The following is a 25,630-nucleotide window of genomic DNA, read 5'->3' on the forward strand; positions in this document are numbered from 1 at the left end:
TGGTCCCATGCTGAGTGATGGCGAAGAACTCTGGCTGTGGTCCCATGCCGAGTGAAGGAGAAGAGCGCTCATCTGCTTTTACCAGATGTTTCTACCTTTGTATTCATTTTTAATGTATTCCCTTTTTAAAACGCAATAAAAAAATGAAATTTATTGTCTTGTTTCCTTAACATATATTTGTATGCAGTTTGTTTACCTTAAATCTGGTTAACAGGAATTATTATAATACCTATGCATAACTTAGTATATTGAAGACTGAAATATTTCAAGACAATATTATGAAAAAAACTCAAACTAAAAAAAAAAAAAAAAAAATTTATTCAATGGAAATTCATAAACCAAACACATTACTATATTTTCATTTTACGTATTTTTATATATTTTATTAAAGAAAATAAATACCACCAAACTACAAAAATGAGCAATTTTCAGAATAAAATGGCAAAAAATAGCCTAAAAATTGGGTTTTCAGGCCTTCTAAAATGTACCTAAGTCTATTGCAGAGATTAATGGAACCAGGTTTCACGTCGAGCCTTTCATAATCTGAAGAGTGTCCGGAGACAACCTGAAACATTAAAAAATGTTAACAAAATAATAGGCACACTCCAAAAATTCCCCACCCCTTTCCCCTTCCTCCCTCACCATTACATGCAGCAGGGCGAGACAGGAAGGGAAAAGGCGTGGGGGAGTTTTGGAGAGGACGTGGAGGAAAACGCAGCAAGTGGGAGCAGAGTACAGTTGCAGACATAAATACTGATCCACTTCATAAACAATAATTAGCCAGGAAGTGAGCAGTGACTTCTGAAACCCAGTGAGGCTATCTTCAAGCATAACAAACCTTTCCGAATATTTCTTTCGAGTTTCATAATTCATGGACTTAAAATGTGGAGCAGTATTTTTGTCTGCAGCTGTACCAACCAGGCTCACAGCATCAACACACATGGACGGCCATCTTGAAACTGAAAGTTGCCAGCTAGTATTTTTATGGGCAAATTTTTGGACTTAGTATAATTTTGAGATGCCACCTAATAATACAACGAGTGAATTTCTCGACTTAGAAAATGTTTTCAAATTCTTAGATACCAATATTAAAGAACTGTGGCCATCTTGGATCTGAAAGCTGCTGCTGAATATTACCAAAAGCAAATTTTTGGACTTAGCAAAATTTTGCGATGCTTAGTAGATACCAATGATACAAGAATGAGGCATCAATTAATTACTTTATGAATAATCCTGTGGACATTCATAACAGCAATGATAGCTCTGACTTACAAATTACTTTCTTATTATTACCTAAAACAAATATATATACCAAAACACTGAATTGATTGGATGATGTTGCCCATAAAATGACTACTTTCTGATTAATCGAATCAATGCTGGCTTGTAATTAATACAGGGCGGTCCATATATTACACTCTTCTAATATTATGGGGACAGCGGTCTGATTACGAGAAGAGCAATGATGATTTGGCTGCTTCACAAAACTAATAATCAACCATGCAATCAATGGACATTAAAAAACAAATACTTTACCACTAAACATAAATGGGGTTATACAATTAATGGATATGGAAAAACAGATATCATAACACAAAGCATGAAAAGGTCTATGTAATCAATGGACATGAAATCGCAGAAACACTAATCATGAAAAGCGTTACGGGAGTAGAAAATGATGCAGGGGAAAAACAAAGGGTACAGATATTTTAGCCATCCCCTTAACTAAGATGCGTAATACATGGACCGCCCTGTATGACATGAGGCCGTAAATGTGTGCTGATTCGCAAACAAACTTATGATCAATTTACATCGTAACTCTTATTGAGTTTTTGCTGGAAGTACAAGGAATTGAGGGCACAGACTCTCCCTTCTATCTTGTTCTTCTAGCAAAAATATTGCTTATTTCTTTCACTTTAACTTGGCCCAGATTTTTGTCATTTGCAACTTGTTTCACGTAGCTTAGTGTAGAAATACACAATACAGCACAATGGCTGTACATTCTTTCCACATCACTTTGTGATAACATTTTGCATAAGCAGAGTGAGTGAGAACACTAAAGTACTCAGGCTGAAATGTGTAAAATTCTCGTCCCATATGGCTTGTAAAAGTTTCCTGCTTAAGAACTACCAAAATTTCCTTTTCTTCTCAGCTATGGAACCATATCATGACAGGCTGTACCATTCTGAAAGTGTCATAACTATGCAATAACAAGCGTCTTTCACTGATACCAAACTTGTACTCCAAAGGAGCCAATTACAGCCAAAAATGCTCAAAGCATTTTCACTAGGCAAGAACAAAGCAATGAAAATGTATTTTTTCTCTCAGCTATTACACCAAGCATGGGACATCATACTCTGAAAATGTCATAAGAATTGCCTTCCAGTGTGTCATTAGTTTTCAAAAAGAGTCAAATGTAGCCTGAAAAAGCACAAAATACAATCCTCCTCACTCTGGAACATCTCACATCTGTTGTGTGGACGCCTATTTCCTGATACCGGATTTTAGTGATAATCTGTAGTTACAGCTCAATGGCAAAAAAAGATAACATTAAGGCTCTACATCCTTCTCACACCATTAGAACCACATTCTAGTGTTTATCTGATGTTAAAAATCAGCATTCACAATGGATAGAAGGCAATTTTAGGCCAAGTTAATGTGAAACGTGTATAGTTATGAGAGAAAAGTTATCATAAGTTTTTTTGTGAGCGCTCCCAGTACGAAAAGATACATGGCCACATGGAACTGACTGCATACGAAAGATCATAATCTGGTGACAGTAGGAGACTTCTTAGCATATATTCTTTAGCCATATGACTGACTGAATGAATGAGCAAAGCAAGCCAGAGAGAACACTATTAGACATGTAGTTGGGTGGTAGAGCACAGCACCTAAATTGTTATCAGGGAAACTATAAAAGCGTTATTGGATGTATGGAAATCAATGGATAACTTAAGGGGTAGTAGGTATTACATATCACGTTTCTCAAAACTTGCCACCATAAGGCTGAAAAAACCAAACCAAACTACCAAAACTGTCTTATCCCTGAAACTATTAAGCTACAGTGGATATATGCACACTGCTGAGAAGCTTATGACAAAGTATGGTAATAAGTTAGTAAACTCAGCTTTCTCAATATGCAACACAATACTGCTGTGAAAGGGCCAAAATGTGCCACACTGAGCACCAAACTAAGTTGTCTCGGAAATTATTAAGCTACTGCACATCAACACACAATGTCTGAAAACTTTTCGAAAAGTTATGGGTTTCACAAAGTGGTTTTCTTCAAACTGTCAAAGTGTGCATTAATATCAGGCAAGTGGAATAGCACTTTCTTAAAAATTTCAAAGTTTTATTAATATTAGGCATGCACTATGTGAGTGAGGTGGAGGGGGAAAGAGGGAGGGGGAGGCCGAGGATGAGATGGAGGGATGGGGTGGAGAGGTATATGAGAGAGGGGGGTGTGAGTTGGGAGCAGGGGAGTGAAATGGCGGGGGACAGGGCGACTTGGAGGCGATTTGTTTGTGGCCACCCCAAACGGGACTGAGGCGTCTGGCAATAGATAGAGATAGATAGATAGACTATGGTGTTCTCCAAAATATCACAGCATGCAATAATATCAGGCAAGTGGGATGGCACAATTCTTTTAGCTAAAATAATAACATCAACAAGCTTGCTCACTCATACAAGATGCACATTTTCAAGGGTGAATGTATACCTTGATTTTATTCACTAACAGCATACTGATGACATGCACATATGCAGTTTATTCCATGTGACCTCATAATACATACAAATATAAATAAGAAATGCACAAATACACATAATAAAGAGACATAGAAAATATAAAACAATTCTCTCTAACCTCTAAAAATTCTACTCCAATTAAATCTATCTAACCTCAATAAAATTCTAGTCCAATTAAATCTATCTAACCTCAATAAAATTATAGTCAAATCAAATCTATCTCTAATAATTCTGGTCAAGCTTCTGTTTCATTAAATCTCCTAAAAATCTCAAAACAGGGGGATCAAGAATGTTATCACTTACATGATTTCTGGGCAGGGTAGGGTAGGGTAGGGTAAGGTATGATAATGTAAGGTAAGGTAAGGTAAAGTAAGGTAGGGTAAGGTATGGTAAGGTATGGTAAGGTAGGGTAGGGTAGGGTAGGATACGGTAAGGCAACGTTGGAGGGGGTAACATATGGTAGGGAAGGTTAGATACAGAAGGGTATGTTAAGCAGGGTAAGGTATAATACAATTAGGTGAGGTACGGTGAGGTGGGGTTAAATCCGGTCAGGTAACGTATGGAAAGGAAGGGTAAGGTAGGGTAAGGTATGGAAGGGTAAGGTAAGGTAGGGTAGGGTTAGGGCAAGGTAAGGTAAGCTTGGGCTGGGTAGGTCAGACAGACAGGGTAAGGTAAGGTCAGGTAGGTAAGAGTCAGGTAAAGTAGGGCAGGGTAAGTAAGCAAAGGTAAGACAGAGAAAGGTAGGGTATGGTACAGTGGGTTACCCTGAATCAACTACATTGGGGGGGAGAGGGGGGGTCCATAAAATCAATAACTTATTTTGATCACCCTGTATTTAAAGCACTTTTTCCCCAGCTCAATGAAAACAAAAAGATAATAACTAGGAGTCTGGGAATTTACTGTCAAAATCTGGACTGACCGCTCTAAAACTGAGTGTATGATGGTGTAAGTCCCTAATTTCTTATGGTCATTTATGGAACACCTGTAATTACTTCTCTTAACAAAGTTGGAGAAGGGTATGTATTCATTCAAGTCTGTCTGTCTGTCTGTGGACATGATACTGTTATATCAAAAAGCTGTTGTCGGATTTCAACAAAATCGGGTGGATATGTGGGCACTGGGTCAAGAATTTGCTCAGATTTTGAGGTGGATCCAGATGCAGGAGTAAAACATATATTTTACTGGTGTCCGTGGGGGTACACCTTCTTTCTGACTGCTTAACAGGGAAGACTATGACTGTTGAATTAAATAACCCTCCCAGTGAGGCTGCATGAAGGTTGCTCTATACGGTAAACCATGAATTACACTGACACTGGTGAAGACATGCCCTTTCTGAATGCTTTCTAGTTGTTAGATGTGCTTATCCTGTATCCCACCTTACAGAATGCAGTCAGCAATGATACAGAAAGGCCAGACATGTTGTACCATCACATTTAGGGGACACCCGTAACTGTCAGATGTAATCAGCCTGGACCCAATATTAGAGTGTAGTCAGCAACAAAATAGAACAGTCAGATGTTCAATCATGGTCTCCTGCTTCAGAATTAACTGTCAAACACTATGAGCTTGTCCACACTTTCACACACTCAGTTTTAATATGATCCTAACACCTATACTACTCAAGGTCACATTCTAAGTGCCTTTGGAGATTTCATAAGCTCTCTTCTTTAGTTATTTATCCTGCATATGATAAGATCTTCTATCCAAGTGACTGTACATAGAGTCAAAATCCAAGCAGAGACTCTCAAATTGTTACAAATCGTATTAGCAACATATCTCAAATTACTGTTTTTTCCCCGCCAGCTTCCAGCAATTTTTGGGAAGTAATTAGCTGGTTTTGGCTCTTGATTTATCTTCCAGTACATTGAGAATATCCGTCGTACAATGGCCAACCCCAATACAGGAATTCTTTAGGTGGAAACATGGAGTTATTTTTATATCAGATTAGATTACATCTCAACATCCTCTTTTATGCTATGAAAAAACCGGGTGGCTTCCATGCCTTGTTAAACAAACATTCCTCAATTTCCTCTAAATCCCCAAATGGAGGATGGCTGACTGCAGAGGAAGGGTTCATATTCAAATGAGCCTGGGGTTGCAAATACTACTATGCTGACTGATGTTACTGAAGTCAAGGGCTTGAACTGTGAGTGTGGCCCATTCAACTATACTGACTTAATTATTTTCTCCATTTCTTTCTTCTTCTTCTTCCTTTTTTTTTTTTCTTCAGGCTCTCTACACTCTACCTCATCCTCCCATCCAAGGGTAGGAAAAGAAGTAGCTATGGGCGATGATGATGACGATGATGATGATATTGCTGCAGGCTATGCTGATAAAGCAGTAAGATGGTATAAACAGCACACATGAAAAAATGTCATCATCATGTAGTATGCTAAATCACTAAAGAAGAGATGCAACAAAGACTCCAGTGCTACCAAGAAAAATGACCTTAATTCTCACACATACAGAAACACTAGACATGTGGGATTATATGGACCTTTGCTAAACTTGTGAAGAATCTTATGCCTGAAAACTCTTAGGGTGCTAAAATGATGTACCATATGGACCCTTGCTAGAGTGACATACCTGGCATATAAAAATTCTTGAGGTGTGGTTGACTGACCAGGCCTGCATCTACATAGCATTTGAAAAAGCAATTTGGTTTACCTTTAACATCACAGTGAGATGAATGGACGCAGATGGTTTTAGTGCTGACAGATTTCTCGCAATTCCATCCATCAGCAGCAGCAGCCCAAGTCAGTCCGACGCAGAATAATGGTTTTTACTATCTTCCAGTCTGATGTATTGGCGGTCAGCATGTTCCACCACATCCCAGCAAATCTTGACATCAGAACAAGATGGCAAGATGAGATTTGGGATCCACTCCTCCATCTGCCGACAAAAATCCTTACCAGTATCATCATTGTCATCTTCAATTCTATTCTCACTGTTATACATGGAATAGTTATGATCCACAAAATGGAAAAAAATACAGAAGTCATCATCATCAATATTTTACTCATTAAGCCTTGCAATTCCCACTCACTCACTTACTCAGGGTAAATGCTGCACGGTGTAAACTTCACTCACCTTCTCACTCCATCCACGAAGGTTCCCTCATGCAAGTGTCAAGGCAACAACTCCTCCCCCATTCAGTATCTCCCGACAAAAATGACTGACACATTTCAGCCACGATTTGCAGCCTTCTTCTTGGCGCCTTCCATCCCAGGTTGATGCCTTCACATATCAGCCTGTGAAAAGGATCAATCTAAGGAAAGCATGCCATGTGCCCATCTATCTAGAGTTCCTGTTCACGTATTATGCAAGTACAGAAAAATGAAATAATGATAATACAAAAATAAAGTGTAAACCTTTAACATTATGGTCCTATTTACTGGGAGAGATTTGGTTAGACAGTGAACTCTCCTAGTTTGCTGGCAAGAATACCTTATTTCACTCAGCACGTTTTGATGCACACTGTTTCTTGGTTTTCACTGCAATTTATTTTTCTAAAGGCTCCAAGATGCTTGCATGCCAGCCTTGGTCACCTAATGGCAGCCCTCCATGCTGCTCGATCTCTGGCAGCTTCCCTATTCAGTCCCTTATCCTGGAGGTCACACTCAAGGACCTCTTCCCAAGTCTTTACCGGTCCACCTCTCACAACACCTAACATTAACACTTTTCATTTTCCGCACCCAATTATCATCCCCCATCCTCTCCACATGCCCCAGCCATCTCAATCTACCTCTCTTCATCACAACACCAATACACTCCAGTACCATCCTACCTCTCAATTCTCTCATTGTTAACCTAGCCCCCCCAAGGCCTCACACTCAAGGATGCACTGCACATCCACCTAATCATTGTCAGTTCTGCATGTCTGAGGCCGCAAATATCCTCTTCCTTTACTGCCCAGGTCTCTCTACCATAAGCATTACACTCCTAACACATATCACAAACAAAGATCCCTTGGCATGGAGGGAGAGCCCTCTCAATGTCAGGAGAGGCAACAGCCCTCTGAACTTCTTCAAATCACTTCTCACTCTGGCCACAGAGCTGGCTCCAGCCCCACCTCCAGCACATAACATGTCTCCCAAATGACAAAACTCTTCCACACACTCAAGAGACTCACCAGCAAAATCAATTCTTTCATGCTTGACACACTGCAGAAGACTGAATTACTTCCCAGGCCCTTGTGACAAATCACACATGGCCACTCTCCCTCCTCTTTGACAATACTACCACCAGCCATACCATCACTTTTGTTTTATGTGCATTCACTCATAGGCCCCTGTGTCATCTCTCCACTTCCTAAATCTTTCCTCCGCCTCCCTTTCATTCTCTGCAATCAACACCAAATCATCGGCATACAACATCTCCCACGTGAGTCCATTTCTGAAGTCCTGTGACAGGGCTTCACATACCACAATAAACAACAAGGGGCTCAAGATTGACCCCTGATGCACATCAATATTCATGGAAAACTCATCACTCTAATCTCCATTCACCTCTGCCTGAGTGCAAACACCCACATACATAGCCATAACCACCCTAACCAGCCACTCCTCAATCCCAAGTTTCCTTATTGTCCACTTCACCACCTCCCAAGGGACTCTGTCAAAGCCTTCTCCAAATCAACAAAAACAAAGTAAAGATCCCTTTTCTTTCCTATATATTTTTCCAGAAACTGTCGAACAACGAATATGGCATCAGTGGTCCCATTGCCTGGCATAAACCCAAATTGCATCTCATCAATATTCACTCTTTCTCTAATTATACCTTCTAGAACTCTCTTCATTACCTTCATTACCTGGTCCAAAACCATTGTCTCTATAACTTCCTCTTTCCTGGGCATCACCCTTCCACTTGTACAAATATACTATTACACCCCTCTGCCAATGATCTGGGACAAGACACTCATATATAACCATATTTATTAAGTCAGTAACTAACCCCACTCCTATATCTCCTGAGGCTTTCAGCATTTCAGCAGTCAACCCAGATACACCTGCTGCCTTCCCCACCCTGCACACATTAGCAGCATCAATCAAAGGCCAAGGGCCAAAAACTGGATCCACTGGCTTCAAACCTTCCCTGTTCCATTCAAGCTCCTCATTCAACAACCGGTTGTAATACCCTCTCCAGGTGTCTTTAACATCCCCATTGGTCACCACTACCTTTCCATCATCATTCTACACACACTGCTCACCTATGATATCCCAGTTTTCCCTTTTCATCTGACTTGCCACCTTAAATATCATATTCTTCCTTTCTACACTATTTAGGTTATCAAATAAAAGTCTCGGACTCAGATTCTGCCCTGTAAATCTCTTTTCTAGTCCCATGCTTGGCAGCCAAGTATTCCTCTTTGTTAAAAACCCTTTTCCATTCCTGGAAAAGCCTTCTTTTTCCCTTAACTGCAGCTTCTACACTCTCATCCCACCACCAAGTTACTTATGTCTTGGGGGGCCCCTTGTCCATCAACAGACTGAATCAGTAACTCTCAGGAGACTGTTCTTGAAAGCTCTGTACAGTTCATTAACACTTCTGTCAACAGCTCTGTTCAGCCACCACTCTACTCATCTCGCTATAGAAGGCATCCCTTACTGCTTGTTTTCTCAACTTCCATATTTTCCTCCTAGGTGCATAGGTCCTCTTTTTCATCATCTGCTCCTTAAGCACCACGTCACAAATCAATAACGTGTGTTGCTGCGCATACTCCTCACTCCCTATAACTTTAACATCCCTCACCAACCTCCTATCAGCCCTCCTAACCAGGAAATAGTCAATCTGGCTACTATTTCCCCCAGACTCGAATGTAATCTATCTACTTTCTCTTTTCCTACAATATGTGTTGCACACAATCATGTTCACTGCCTCCTCAAACTTACATGAGCAATCAATCCCAACCACCCCTTGGGCATAAACCTTCACCGGCTCAATCCGATTGGAGCGCCGTAATTACCCATTAAACCACCAGGTGCCAGAATTTGGTTATATGGCTACCACCCAGCGTAGTAAATGGTTCCCTAGTGTACAGGAAACCATTTGGCTTGTCACTCAGTGTAGAGTCACCCACAGGCAGAAGGAAGAGGAAAGAATGAAGGAAAGAAAGACAGAAGAAGGAGTGTAAAGTTACCCATAGGCAGAAGGACAAGGAAAGAATGAAGGAAAGGAAGACAAGGGGATGGAAGGAAAAAAGGATGGAGGAGAGGAAAGGGCAGACGCCCAACAGCAGCACTACATCGAGTGAGTGGATGATGAGCACAACCACCTACCATACCACAAAATGAATAAATAAATAAAAAAATAATTAATAAATAAAATAAAGTCTCACTGATCTCATAAGCAAATGAGTGTCCACTATAGTGATTGTATAACGAGAGTGTGCTGTATTTCTTTCACAAATGTCAAACACACAGTACACAGCTTTATTTTTCTCTGGGTTCCTCTAATCAATGGGAGCCCCCGCAAATTCCTGAAAGTTGCCAATGCTCGCCGGATCACTAAATAGCGTGGGGTCGCTAACCACTCAGAGTTGGTGTACCTTCCTTTAAAAAAATTCCTATCGGGATTATTACTCATGCATAAAGCATTATACCAGTATTATTTTCGTCTTAGATATTTTACTGATGCTCTACGTGAAATTTAAGCTGAGAAGTTCTCCACAGAGTTTACTAAAAGCCATGAAAGCTTATTGTGTATTTTTGCATTCAGCACATTTTTATCAAGTGTTATGAATCTCAGCTGTTGGAAAAATTTATCATACAGTTTCCAAAGATCGTAATCTTTCATTTGGCAAATCCTGACATGATTCTATCCATTATACACTTAATACTAGTAAGAACTGTACGGTCGAAATCTTAGGTGGCCGAGATCAGCAACCCTAATTTTTAAAGGCACGGTATTCCTCTTGCTTTGAGAAAACGTCTCAGTTCTGCTACAATCTATTTTTCCACATATATAATAGCTGCGCAGTCGATCACAGCACTATATTTTCTAGATTTATCGGCTGATTTCAAAAGGCAAGGGAGACAGGTGTAGTGTATAAACATCATCAGCGCCACCCAGGGCCACTGGCGGCAGGCACACAAACTATGCCACGCTACCCATGAGAAAGCGCCTCCATATGAGCTCAGTGAGTTCACATGATCCTTGGTTGTTTAAGTACCATATTTCCTTCATTTGTTATGTAAGATACAATTTCGTTATATTCATTTACCATTTTTCCTTACAAATGTACATTCACCACCTAAAAACACGATAGTGTCAATACTTAGGCAACACAATAATCGTATGTAGGCTGTCTCCTAACTGAGATGGACGCAACCTTCCACTTCTATTGTATTCTGATAAAGAAACCATTTTTTTCTCCAGTATTATATGTAGATAAATCAATAAATATCCTACTTTCAGTAAAGTAACACAAAAATTGTATAACAGAGGGTAATTCAAGTTGACCCCACTTTTGCACTTAACATTAAGTTATCTGGCGAGCGATGGCATCTTTTTGCAGTTTGTGTCGGCTCCCGTAACAACAACCTTTTCCTTTACCATTTCCTTAGTTTTATGAAGTTAGATAATGCTCAAAACTGCCAGCTTCATTGTCTCATTTTTCTTCATGCAGTTTGATTGAGTTAGATGAGTTTACATTAATGCTATGAGGGGTCTGAGAAGCAATGGCACACCCTCGGGTTCAGTCAGATTTGGTTAGGTTCGGATAAAACACGGATTTTCTGATCTGTTACGCAATTCATTTGATCTTAGCCATCGTTTTCATGTGAAAGAGCTTCATTTCTCTGCACGGGTTCCCACGTTCAATAGAGGGATGGAGGTGGAAGGAAAAACAGGGAAACGAGGCAATTCCAAAAATGAGTCAAAATCACATGAACCACACAAAAAAATCAGAATATCCTTTTATCTACAAAATTGTGTCTGCCTGAAAGTAAAAATTCATTCTTTGAGGAATTAAAATTCCACAATAATGGGGTCACGAAGTTATCGAGGGTGACAGCACTACAGTGTGTACCGTAGCATACAAAAGAAAAATAACAAAAAGAGCAGAAAAAGAAACTCCTTACCCATCTCAACTAGAAGAAATGCACAGGCACTGCCATGTTTTCAAGAGGTGGTGATAAAATCCTTCACTACTCTGCACGGCCCATCTTGGCCAACAGTTTTGAATATCGGTCAGAGGTCTTCGTGTAAGGGTCATTGCTGGTTCACTGAGGTGTGGCTTTTGAATCGGCACTTACTCAGAACACCCTGCCAAAAAGGAAAAACAAAATTAGAGCTTTGTGAAAGGCTAAAAGAATATAAGTGTTGTATAACCTAGTATTCCTAGTTCCCACCAGCTTAAGGTCCTCACTGGGTATCTTCACTTCTTACACCACATTAATCTGATGCCTAATTTTATCCATCTTACCATTGCAAGAATCCTCTAATCCTGTGCACCCTAATATATGCGTTTATCTCGTACTACCGCTATCAAATATACTAATGCCGGCCAAAGTGGTCACCCGACACACTCGAGATTGGGGGATACAGCATACTGCCAACCATTCTCACATTTCACCTTAGTCACATAATCACAATACATGACATACCTTAATGTAATAGTATCTATATCTTCCACAATACGAAAAATGCAACCATTCAGTGTGTATACACGTGAATTTCACTGGCATTATAGCACACGCCGTCCTCCTTACTGTTTACTTTCAGTATTTATACGTCTGCTGAAAAGACGATCACACTTGAGTCTATGAAAGGATCGGAATCTCTTCTCTAATCCCTCCGTCACACACACCACTGCGTTTATCGATCGTTCACTGAGCCGGATGCACTACCGCAGTTCTAAAGTGATTCCATTATTATCTTACCTCATAAAACTTGTGATAAGGGTCATATATAACGTCAATATATCACGTTCACCTTAAAATTACCTAGATTTTCGTCTGCACCATACAATACTCTATCTATCTATTGCCAGACGCCTCAATCCCGTAAAGGGTGGCCACAAACAAATAGCCTCCATGTCGCCGTGTCCAAAGCCATTTCACTGCCCTGCTCCCAGCTCACACCTCCCTCTCTCATATACCTCTCCCCTCCATCCCCTCATCTCATCGGCCTCCCACTCCCTCTCCCCCACTCCACCTCTCTCCTCGCTAGTCTCTCGCTCTCCATCCTCTCCACATGGCCAAACGACCTCAATGTATTCCTCCTAAGGCTTTCTATCATATCCACATCCACACCACAACGTTCTTTCACTTCCTCATTTGTCAGTCTGTCTCTCTACGTCACTCCACATGCTCCTCTCCACTGCTCTCACTTTTGACTCGTGTCCTTCAAATATGGTCCAAGCTTGACTTGCATACGTTAGGGTTGGTACCGCAATACTGTCATTCAGCGACTTTTTTACTTCCATGCTCAGTTCCCTGTTCCTCATCACTGTTTTCAGAGAACCAGCAAACTTTCTTCCCTGTTGTACCCTTTCAAGCATTTCACCTTCTTAAACTTCCATCCTTACTCATCACACTACCCATGTACTTAAACTCACTCATATTTTCCATTTCCTCCTCATCCAGCCTCACTGTACACAGTGGCTTCATTTCTCTCGTAGACCTTAACTTTACTCTTCCCTACATTCACTGATTCCATTTCTCACACTCTCCCAAACTCATCCACCAAGCCTTGCAGTTCCCCTTCGTCTTAACACCATAGTATCATTTGCAAACAACTGCCCTCTCTCATTAGGGTCGCTCCAAAAACCACTGTCCTACCTTCCTGTACCTCTTTTATAACCCCATCCATATACAGACCGAACAACCATAGGGACATAGCACATCCTTATTTCAATCCAACCTTCCAACAAAAGAATTCACTCAGTTCACTATCCAGTATCCACACGCACTGCAGCCTTAGACCCCCTCAATCCTCATACATACTCTTCACCATAGTTCACGGCGTTCAACGACTTCCTATTTACTCCAAATTTTCCTAATACTTTCCAATTTCTTGTCTATCTACCCTGTCATATGCTTTCTCCAAATCCATGAAGGCCGCATACACACATCCACACCATTAACCTCATGCAAAAATTTCGCACAGGGTATCATTCATATTTTGATGGGGGAATTTGTGACGGGGAAACGGGTGGGAATATTTACGTCGCTTATCCTACTAAACTATCACTTTGAGAGTTTTGAGTTAAATGGCAAGTATCCTAAAAAGCCAACACTTTAAAAGCGCTTGTCTTTAGGAATCTATTATAATTTGTATGAGATTCAAAAGTAGAGGGACAGAGCCTTGAACATCAATGAAATATATCTAACAGAAATCGGGATCGTGTGAAGGACCCATAGCCGTAAGGCTGATAATAACCTGTTTCATGTGTTATTTACAGTTCCTGAAGTAACTGTGTACCAGTGCAAGGAATATTGTGTGTGTCATGTAAATATGGTGACATGTAATATGTATATCCGACCATTTTTACAATTTACCAAGAACCTTCATGATTATGACCGATCTGTCGTCTGAGCGTTTCATCGTAAGAGGAGCCTGTGGAGTCACACGGAGAGATAGGCTGACAAATGAGGATAAAAAGGAGCGTTGTGGTGTGGATGTGGATGTGATAGGAAGCGTTAGGGGGAATACACTGAGGTGGTTTGGCCATGTGGAGACGATGGAGGGTGAAAGACTGACGAAGAGAGTATATGTGAGTTGGAGGAGGGGAGAGGGAGGGGGAGGCCGAGGATGAGATGGAGAGATGGGGTGGAGAGGTATATGAGAGGGGGGTGTGAGTTGGGAACGGCAGTGAAATGGCGGGGGACAGGTTGACGTGGAGGCGTTTTGTTTGTGGCCACCCCGAACGGGATTGAGGCGTCTGGCAATAGATAGATAGATAGATAGTATTCATTAACTCATGGGTTTGTCATAACTTGAGAATATCGCATGACATTAAATTTATGTGCAAACAAAACCATCTACCCCTGATGGTTATCGTAGGTTACAATACAGTCAGAAGTGGTATTGTTTAAACATTGTTTATTCAAACTAATATCAAGTTGTTTATGATGGGTTCAATAATTGAGTGTCAAGTCAAATGACCTGTAATCCACAATGAGTGGTAACCATAAGGGGTATCCAAATGATGCCTGATGTTCCAGTGAGTTAAGATGTTCCAACTGGATGGAAGTCATAATGATTTAAATCCGAGGAGTGGTTGAGTTTGTTGCCAACAGTGCGTATTGGGGGTAAGCAACACTGGTCACCCCCAGCTTTTATTCTGGGACTGATTAGCCTAGCCCCAGGTTCCTATACTTCTGATGGGGGAGAAATGATTTAATCCAGCCAGTGATTGAGGAAAATATCTGAACAATACATCACAGGGTTAAGCTTACCCTAATTAACCTGTTCAGGGGCAATGTTGCATTTTGGGATTTTATTTTGGCCAGTAATGCCAGATAGTTTTATTGGGCTTCAGGAAGTTCAGTCATCTTAGATAATCCATTCAGAAATGCTCAGTTCATAAATAACTTTTCTCTTTCAGCCTACCAGTACATTTGTAGATAATTTTTTTTTTTTCCATTCATCATCCAATAATAACAAAATAAATTACATCCTTGATGTGTTAGACAAACTGGGGGGAGGGGTTGAAGGTATAACCAAAAATCTGATGTAGCCAGTGTTTGAAAGGGAGACTAGTTGACTTTATACAGCACCAAATCTTGTTCATTAAGATCTTTTGGAATTATACACTCACACTTTTATCTGAGTTTTATATCATATGGGCTTATACTGTGTACCTTGATGCTATATAGATAAATATTTTCAATCAGTAATAATCTGCAGAACAGAAAAAAATAATAGTCATATTTCATTTACCTTTCGTTTGATCTGACGGCTGAGTCACCTTGAAAATTCGACCTTCAGTGTGAGATATAGTACAGTATTTAAATGTTGTTCAGTAGGTTCACAGAGGTCAATACAGCCAAAGTTCTGGTAGTAAAGTATCTTTTCATGGAGGAAGATACACTGTACTGTACTTACATAGGTTCATTTTTATTTTCAGATTAATCATGGAGGGAAACATACCCATATCAGCACTGGCAACTCATTTACGAACACTGATTTATGCCTGTTTTCTTATTAAACTCACAAGACCACATATAGCAAACCCTCTCATATACTGTACAAAGCAGAGAAAGTACAGGAGATCCCCACATATGCTAAAGGCTCGCAGGATATCAGTGAATGAAATGAATAATAAATTAGAAAGTGCACAGAACTGTGAACTTGACATCAATGCTCTGGTTCTAGTAAGTCCCAAACAATCTCTTACTCTAGAACTTTATGGTGGACAATGGTATGAAGCTGTATTCCACTGTGAGGGGGAAGGTGGAAAGTGGAACAGAGATTATGGCGATATGAAAAGTGGGTGGAAGAGGTGGATCAGAGTAGTTGTGTGCCCAGATGTAGAAAATGAATGCTGTCTTATGTCCCCTGTACTGTACCATAATGTCCAGCAGAATGTTAATGGTGAAAATGTACAGGTTTTAGTGGGATTCCTCAGTAATGGACTTTCAGAACTGTCAGAGCCTGTAAGGAGAGTTGTGACACTCTGGGATAATATACAAGGAAGTGGAATACCGGTAAAGGGTGAAGATTTCAATACTTCTCCGCATTTACCTCAGACTGCTAGTGAAGTTCATGTGAAAGCCATTGAATCAGCCAAGTATCGATGTGGAGTGGAAATAGAATCCCTGCTGAAAGATTACTTCAGGGTACCCAAGATCGTAGCAGAGGGTGATGTGATTGTTCTCCCAGTGCCCAGCCACATAGCTTATGATTTCACCCCTGGAAATTCTTTAATTCCTCCCAAATATGTGTTCATAAAAGTGACTAAGGTGAAAGGTACATCAGAAAGAGAGACCAGGCAGTGTGTCCAAGTAACTGCCAGGGCAACGGACTTGTATCTCTTAGGCACTACACACTGCCTTCTTCCTGTCATTTCTGAAAACTTTGATGGCAAGGGAGAAGTAGACATCCCACCACTTTTAAAAGAAACCATTTCCAAAGTTAAAGCTATTCTTCAAACAGAACTGCTTGAGAGAAAGCAAAAAGTTCCACCCTTAGTCAGTGCCACAGCAAATCATGTTCCAAGCACTCCAAAAGGAATCAGAAGGCAGAGAAGTAGGGTTAAAGTTTCTGATAATGTAGCACAAGCCAAAGTTAGTAATAAACCTCGAGAAAAAGGGGATAAGTCAACATTGTCACCAAAATATAAGCATAACATCACCACCACTGCAACTATTCTACTCCTGGGTCCTCCTGGGAGTGGCAAGAAAGAAGTAATCCGACTGACTGCATCATCCCTCGGGCTGGGTGTGGTGTGGGCCAACTGCTGGATGCTGAAGGGGGACACCAGTGGGGGCACAGAGGCCAGACTGCGGCAGACATTTGTACGAGCTTCTGCACAGGGACCCTGCATCCTGGCACTCCTTAATGTCCATTGCATCTCAAAAGTGTGTGAGGATGTTGGCACATATGGTATATTTTGTAGATAAACATTTAGAATCTCAGTTATCTCATACTTTTGCAATAGGGAGGAAGTTCCATGGATAGAATTTGTCTTCTATACTGTAACAGTCCTCTGTATGTACTGTACTGACTTAGATGGAACACTTCAACATCTGCACATATCATAAGATGGAGATGCCAGTCACGACTGTGAACTGATATCCTTGACCATATGATTGAAAGCTGAATGTCTTTCACTGCGGATTATTTATTCAGAATCGTGAGGGACAGGAGGATGTGCGAGTGGTGTCAACACTGAGAGAAGAAGTAGTGAAGCTGTCCCAACTGGAACCACGAGTCTTCCTCTTGGCCACTGCACCTGACCGCAAGAGTGTCTCAGGTGTGCTGTCACTTAACACCTTCTCTGAGTGGGAATTATGGTTGTTGGAAAATAAGTTGAAGCTACGATACATAAGTATGGTATGTTTTACTGTACTACAGTACAGCACATACATTTACCGTACCTCAGATATTACAGCAGTATTAGAAAATGTAGTTGGTTAACAGTTATATGGTAATACAGTAATTTATGTCAGTGTTTTATGTTCACTCAAATTTTTCCTGGCCCTCTGGAGGGTGGGAAAGGAGGTCTGGTTGATGATGATAATGAATTTAAGATTGTACAGTACTGTAGCAGTTTTTGTTTTAGTGTCGCAGTACTTGTCTTGTGATATGTGTTACGTAACAAGTTCAAGCAAAGTTAAAAGCCAGGAAGTGGAACATGCTCCCCAGATGACCTGTGGAGTGTATGGAGTCACCAGGAAAGGGTGGGTGCGCCAGACCCTGCCCAGCGTGGGGCAATGTTGACGTGGCTCCTCTCACACACCAGTGACAGACTGACACCCACAGAAAGAAGCCACATGTTGGATAGGCCTCAGATTCAGCCCCTAGCCCAGCGTACAGCAGGATACACTCTAGGGGACTTTGAGGCACTTTTACATGCTGCTCAGAGGTGAGGGCACTGTGTTGTATAGGAACAATAAGACTGTAGATGGGAAGATATACAAAACAGAATACAGTATATGGTACAGAGGATTCGTACCAATATATCATGATTCTTTATTGGATCTTGACTTCCAGTCCTCTGAATATCATGAAAATGTGGAAAACTTCAAACAAGTAAAAGAAGACCAATAACCACAATTATGAACTGCATACATCAAGAATATTAAATATTTTCATTGATGTACAATTTGAACTGGAAGGCACAGTTGACTATCCCAGAACAATACCCAGCTCACACACACAGTTCTTTTGGTACACATCTCCCTAATGCAAAGGCAAAACACGAAAAACTGTGTGCTCTAATGAATTATTGTGCACACCACCCACCCAACATTACATACCACAAGCATTGTAACGATCAGGTAGTCACCATATCCTTTCAGATAAACCAGCAGGGCACTATGCTTCAAGGGGTCACTCCAGTAACTTTCATACTTTCCAATGAAACTTCACTTTCCAGGCAGAACAGAGCAATGTCTTACCAGATTTTTTTTTTTTTTTTTTTTTTTAATGCAAGGAAGAAGAAACCAAAAGCTAGAAATCCATATTCAAAAGCCATTCATTTCAAAATGGCTGGACTCATTGTGTTTAAGAGACTGGAGGTCATGGGCAAAAAGAAATACTGTACAGACAGAGGAAAACAGTTCCACAGCAGACCTGTTTTATACATAAATTTTGTCTTTGTATATACAGTAGTTGCCATTACTTATCAGTATTAGCTTCAAGCCCACACAACCCACTCTACCCCTACTGTATCTGCCTGTTACCAATGTCCCCCAGTTTACAGCACAGTGCATACCATTTGTATGGAAAAAACTAATATATTAGAACACATCCATCATCAATCCCTGTAAAGTAAAACTGTTGGTGTGATCGTCTACTTTAAAAATGAATGGCAGGAACTAGTTTGGTAGGCTAATCAGAGTTTTCTTCCTGGACAGACAGTGTTTGTTGCGTGTATGTGAGACAGAGAGAGAGAGGACAGAAGTCTTCCCCAGTAGACAGCTGACCTTAACGCACACTGATTTACTAAATGCACTGGGTATGTGTGTATAATGTATCTCATCCCCAAGATTTTTTTTTTCCTGAGAAAGCATTGAATTTATAACATAACTGGCTCTGAAATGGATGCTTTTTTTAGAGTATATTAAAAATACTGTATGATTACATATTATGATACATATTTTATAACCTGAGGCGGCCATGGGAAAATATGATCTTTAGACTGACAGATTTTACATGTGATACATGTTGGGTTCCTTATTTGTAGGTCTCTTCAAATGGTCTGTACTATTTCAATATGGGTAAATCAATCACATGCTAGAAAATTCTAGCGTTGATGTGATGTCTCATGGAATGAATATATAAGCATGTTTCTTATATCAACACTAGTACCTCTACAGCTATTCCTCACTTACACTTAGCACTGCTGTAAAGTTTTTTGAGATGCTTCATTGTTAAATTATTTAATGAAAATTATCTGCCATGACAACTGCATTAGCAGTCATTGGTAAACTGCAGGTTAATTAATGACCATTTTCATATAAATATATTCATGAATTACTGTACTGTAGGTTGCTTTGAAGTAAAATATCAATGTACCTGTATTTGTGCTTACAACTAAACCATAAGGCCGAAGCATGCAGATTACCAGTTGATTGGTAAATTTTTACCTGGATGTGTCCTAGGCCCTTAGTGAGGAATGCTTATATTTGACATGACTGCCTTGCACCTGAACCAGATGAGCTGCAGGGGAGCCGTAGTGATGCTCTGGGAGCCCCACGCATCCCACAGGTGAGGTGGGGGGAGGTTGGGGGGTTGGAGGAGGCCAAGAGAGAAATTGTCAACACCATACAACTTCCTTTAAAACACCCGGCACTTGTGTCCAGCAAATTGCGGCGTTCAGGTCAGTGGCATTGGGTTTACTTTGGGAACAGCATTTACTATTCATTTACGAATGTTATGTTTTGAGTGGTAGGTGGTGGCAACCATCATCCACACACTTGATGTAGTGCTGGCTACTTCCTCCTTCACCTTTACCATTCTTTTTGTGTCTGCCCTCCTCTTTTCCTCTATCTCCCATCTTTCCTGTTACATTTTATTACTCTTCTTTCCTTTTCAGGTGGCTTTACATTGAATGACAAACCTGGTGGTCTCCTGTAAGCCAGGAAACCATTTACAGTGCTGGATGGTAACCATATAACCAACCCATACATGTTCCATACACATCAGCAAGTGGGTTGGTGGAGGGTTAGTGCCCCTCCCCATAAAACAATTAACTCAAAGACAAATAGCCACCCCATACTGAATTAAGGCATCTGGCTAAGATAGATTAGAATGACAGATTATTATTTAATATTATTATTACTATTATTATTAGTAATTATATTATAATTAAGACTTGGCCATGTGGAGAGGATGGAGAGCAAGAGACTGATGAGGAGAGTGTATGTGAGTGAGGTAGATGGGGGGGAGAAGGAGGGGGAGGCGGAGTGGAGAGGTATATGAGAGAGGGTGTGTGTGAGCTGAATCAGGGCAGTGAAATGGCAGGGGACAGGACGGTATCGAGGCGATTTGTTTGTGGCCATCCCTTATGGGATTAAGGTGTATGGCAATAGATAGATAGATAGATTATGACTTATTTAAAAGTAGAAAGAGTGACTGAATGACTGTATGGCCTATTTTGTTGGGTATGCTGTGGGTTTGTTATCCCACTATCATGTTTTTTTTTTTCCCTCCCCTGCTTCCTAGACCATATCTTACCCCACCTGTGGCTAGGAAAATAAGAGGTGGAATGATGATGGTGAATTAATGATTTGGACTACAGTAGGGCAATGAAGGGATGGTCGTTTTTTTATGGTTACTGATTCAGAGACATGGAAAAGACCGACTTACTGCTAATGTACATAAACTGATTTAGAACAAAATACAGGGATTCCTCAATTAACCTGCTTTACTTTACAGGTTTTTCACAAATAAAGCTATAAGTTGACTATGGAATATGGCACTGATTCATCACTAACTGGTCAAGATGTGCAATGAAAGATGAAAGTTGAAACATTTACTCTTGCATTTAGGCTTTCAAGAAACTGGCTGTTACAGTATATCTTTAAATAGCTTATGGATTTTAACATTTGATACACTAAACAGAGATAAAGCTGACTACTGCATCCAATACATATGGATACTGTACACATTTGCAGCCTTGAATATAATTTTCTTAATGCCTGAAAAAATTATCTTGCAAGAGAGTTGATGAGACTAGGGAACTGACAGGGGGTCATGTTGCTTGGATGAAGTATTGCACATATCTTTCTGGTGTCTGGAAGCATGAATGATGTGTGAATGATTGTCTGACCCATTTCATTTGGCATATTGGTGAGGATTCTCCCACTTTTATGCTCTTCCATTCTTTTTTCTGGATCAGGCATTGAGTAGAGAATGGTTAGAATAATTGTTACCTTTTCAGTGTTGCCTATTGTACCTTAATAAAATATAAGTACAGTACCTGAGATGGAAGAGTAGGATGGTACTGGATGGCAAATCGTATCCTGAGTACCTTGTAGCGTTCTGGTAAATCACTTTAATATCCCATGGCAGGTGTGTTGCTGTATGGTCCACCTGGCACTGGCAAGACTCTATTGGCGAAGGCTGTGGCCACCGAGTGTGGACTGAACTTCATGTCTGTCAAAGGCCCAGAATTGCTCAATATGTATGTCGGGCAGAGTGAGGAGAATGTCAGGCAAGGTGAGATAAGTTGGGGACAGAGAGGGAGGGGGAGAAGAATAAGGTGTAGGCTGTGGAGGAAGGGACCAAGTGGGGAAGGTGAAAGGAGTAAGAAGTAGGGTGTGGAGGGAATGAAAAAATAAAGGAATAGGTGTTGGTACATTAGTGCAGAATGTTGTGGGGAAAAGATAAAATATTTAGTTCGAGACTGCAGCTCCAAAGGGAGGAAATAAGTACTGTATGTGACTGTAAGATGATACTTGGTGAAACAGAGGAATGAAGAGATGAAAAAATTCTAGCAGAGGACTTAGTAAAATGGTAACATCCAATCCCATTTTACTGCATGTGTAGTGTAGGGACCTGATATTAGACCTGCAAGACTGAGAACAATTAAGGCTAGACGAATACAGTGATAATAAATTCACAATCACAGTCAATATATATACTGCATAATTATACTGGTACAAATATCTTCATGGACAATATTTATGATGTCAGATTATACTGTTATATATATCCTCTCCCTCCACAGTGTTCAGCAGAGCCAGGGCAGCTGCTCCGTGTGTTATTTTCTTTGATGAACTGGACTCACTGGCCCCAAATAGAGGACGTTCAGGTGATTCTGGAGGAGTTATGGACAGGTGAGCATTATTTCATTATGCTGATGGAGGATGGAGGATGGCAACTGGGTGCAGAGGCTGAAAAGTTTGAATGTTGGGTGTGAAGTTGCAAGAGGCTGACCCCCACCCCCCAAAAATAAGGAAAGAAAAAGAAAAAAGGAAAAAAGAAAGAAAAAGAAAAAAAAGAGTTGGGAGGAGGTGTGTGTGTCCTTAGGGTTAAGAGAGGCTGCTACAGATTGAGCAGTATGGAGAGCCGCTGTCAGATAACCATGACTAACACATGCAACAGCATTAGAGCTTTTTTAAACTATACAGTATGATAATGCTTTAAACCTTTTAGTCATAAACTAGGAACATGTCTTGCATGTTTCACTAAAAGTAGCTTAGCATTTTGCCTACACACATCATAGACTTTAATTGCAGACAGACTTTATATACAGTAAATTTGCAGGATCGTGTCTGCACTCTTAGCGGAACTTGATGGAGTCTCCAGTGGGGCGGATGTGTTTGTTCTGGCAGCCACTAACCGACCTGACCTGCTGGACCCGGCTTTGCTCAGGCCTGGGAGGTGAGGCACAGATCTGGTCTGATGTGTGCAAATTGTTTAAGAGATGTACCAAAAAACTCATCTAAGCTTTAAGAGTTGTGTATATAATTACATGTATGTTCTTTTCAATCACACAGCCACCATATTCTTCACAACCAAACTAGAGTAAAAATTAAAAGTGATAAAATTGTAAAAATAGAACAGTCTGTGATAATAATTTACTTGTGGAGACTTGTATATTGTAAGAATTGGACAGCATCTACTATAATTATGGTGCTTAATGCCTTGCTCCTGAAAACTGAGAAATGAGGTGAGGATGATGTTATGCTGTATGTAATATTGTTAAACAGACCTGGTGTTCCCAGCACCCTTAGCAAAACAAGCAAATTCTTCCCTCTTCTCTGCATTGTGTTTCAGATTTGAGAAGTTGGTGTTCTTAGGAGTGTGTGAGGACAGAGAAGGGCAGGTTAAGATTCTCAAGGCTGTTACATCCAAGTGAGTTTTATTCCTCATTTCAAGTGTTTTATTAACATCTTGAATCCAGTGGACTTGTTTTATTTATTTTTGGTGCACACTGCACCAGAAATGGTTAGGATGGGTAGAGAGGCGTAAACAAGATGGACTGGGATAGTGTTAGGTGGTGGGTCATGCTTGACAAAGTATATGCTGTGGAGATGGGCATTTTGGGTAGGCATTTATACTTTATATGGTAACGCAAAGGTAGGGAAGCAGATGATAAATGCAGTGGAAGAAAGAGTTTGGGACGGACTTAGATGATGTGAGTGGTGAGATAAGATGAGACAAGTACACCATGTGATGATGACTTTTGGACAGCATCAGCAGTAGGAAAATGTAAATGACAGATTTCCCTCGATATATTGGATACAAGTAGAGTGGGGTGGGTGGAGAGGAGTGAACATGATGAGTTGTGATGGTTGATGGGACAGTGTGAAAATGATGGTTGAAGGTTAGCTAGTGTTGGTCTGGTGATGGTTTAAGTTGCAGTTTTTCCAACCACGAGATGCAGGAAGTACATGCCAATCTCATATGGATTATGTCTTTTAAAGCAGGTAAAAAGAGTGTGTTTATTCTGGGAGTTAGCATGCCATAATTTTTCTTCAAAATATATTTTAAAATCTGTTAAGTAGGAAAATCATCTACTGCGAAAGAGATTTGGATGACTAGGAGGAGGATGTTTAGTTTTGTGCTGTAGTATTTTATTACAGCCAAATATAACTGCATCGTTCCCCTACAGAATGCCCCTTGCCTCTTCAGTCTCCCTCCACCGCATTGCTGAACTCCTTCCACTCACTTTGACTGGAGCAGATCTCCATGCCTTATGCTCCGATGCTCTGTATTCTGCCATCCGTCGGGCTATTGACCAGATAGACAGAAGAGAAAGGGAAGGGAAGGTAGCAGATGAAGCTGAAGAAGAATTTGAGGTGGAGGAGAGGGATTTTGAGAAAGCAGTGAAGAACCTAGTGCCATCTGTGAGCCCAAGGGAACTCGCACATTACAAGAGTCTTGAAAAGCAGACGCAGAGGTAATGTGCTGGGCGGATGGAATAGAAAATGGAGAGCTGTGAAAAAGATTAGTATAGCTCCAGTCTTTATGTAAACCCAGGAGACTGCAGGAGATCAGACACTTCAGGTGACTACTCCAAGAAATCTTTTTGTTGAGGCTGTGCCTGTGGTGAAGGACTGTCTGTGTTGTGACAGTGAGGTGAGTAAGTGTGTTGTGGTGTGGGAGGCTGCATTACATCAAGGGGATTGTGAAAAATATGGAGTGCAGATAACAAACTGGAAGCTGGAGAACAAGATGGTTATTCACTACTTGCGTTACAAGCAGCCTCCTATCTCCTATGATAAAGGAGAATGTTTTACTAGGTGCTTTCATTCTTTTTCCACCTCCTCAGTATAATCATGGAGATGTTTTTAGATGTGTTAACTAATGTGAATGTGAGGAAAATTTACAGTGTACTGTACTTGTTTTACTCTAACTTGGCCTAAAATTGACATTTCTCCATCTTAAATGCTGCAAGTATGATAACTCTAGAATATGAAGTTAGTCATGAGGAAGTGCTTTGGAAAGAGCACAGAACCATAGGATTACCTGTTCTGCCACTCAGTTGTGTGAAATAAGCTACAGAACGATGAAAATATAGGCCAGGTTAAAGTGAAAGAAGTATAGTTAGAATGAAGGTATGATGATGAGTGGTGTTAAAAATGTCCTAGTGGTTGTTATGTGCTCAAGAAATTAGCGAGGCATTATCCTTTAATATATGGCCTTTTTATCATGTATTTATATTGTTTGTTATTGTTCAAATAGAATTTATATTTAAAATGTTATTTTCTCAGACATTTTCATTACTTATTTTTTACTCCATGCCGGTACCTACCTTGTT

The 25,630-nt window shown here is 40.5% G+C and overlaps 1 protein-coding gene and 1 long non-coding RNA gene across 2 annotated transcripts; one reads left to right on the forward strand and one right to left on the reverse strand.

Moving 5' to 3' along the window:
- Positions 1-408: 408 nt before the first annotated feature.
- LOC145396465 (uncharacterized) lies at positions 409-12,458 on the reverse strand. Its single transcript, XR_013896785.1, has 5 exons — positions 12,354-12,458; positions 11,829-12,012; positions 6,838-6,998; positions 6,415-6,639; positions 409-565 (listed from the first exon to the last, which is right to left on the reverse strand). It is a non-coding gene; the product is annotated as an uncharacterized LOC145396465 (long non-coding RNA).
- A 3,439-nt stretch (positions 12,459-15,897) lies between these two features.
- On the forward strand, positions 15,898-25,093 carry LOC145396466 (peroxisomal ATPase PEX6-like). Its single transcript, XM_080269841.1, has 10 exons — positions 15,898-17,273; positions 17,545-17,668; positions 18,061-18,280; positions 19,275-19,375; positions 20,075-20,239; positions 21,934-22,080; positions 22,592-22,700; positions 23,131-23,247; positions 23,644-23,721; positions 24,482-25,093. The coding sequence occupies exons 1-10, from the start codon at positions 15,975-15,977 to the stop codon at positions 24,771-24,773; spliced, it is 2,652 nt and encodes an 883-aa protein (XP_080125967.1). The 5' UTR covers positions 15,898-15,974; the 3' UTR covers positions 24,774-25,093.
- Positions 25,094-25,630: the final 537 nt, after the last annotated feature.

This window comes from Coenobita brevimanus, chromosome 38, assembly GCF_032717465.1.
Source record: "Coenobita brevimanus isolate Jiangsu-jjx chromosome 38, ASM3271746v2, whole genome shotgun sequence".
NCBI lineage: Eukaryota > Metazoa > Arthropoda > Malacostraca > Decapoda > Coenobitidae > Coenobita > Coenobita brevimanus.

What these genes read in the sequence shown, in the direction of transcription:
- LOC145396466 (XM_080269841.1), top strand. Translation starts at nt 15,975, where the DNA reads ATGCTAAAGGCTCGCAGGATATCAGTGAATGAAATGAATAATAAATTA. An exon ending in TGATTTACTAAATGCACTGG is followed by an intron (nt 19,376 to 20,074) that starts GTATGTGTGTAT and finishes CACCTGAACCAG; the next exon opens with ATGAGCTGCAGGGGAGCCGT. An exon ending in TCTGGAGGAGTTATGGACAG is followed by an intron (nt 22,701 to 23,130) that starts GTGAGCATTATT and finishes GTAAATTTGCAG; the next exon opens with GATCGTGTCTGCACTCTTAG.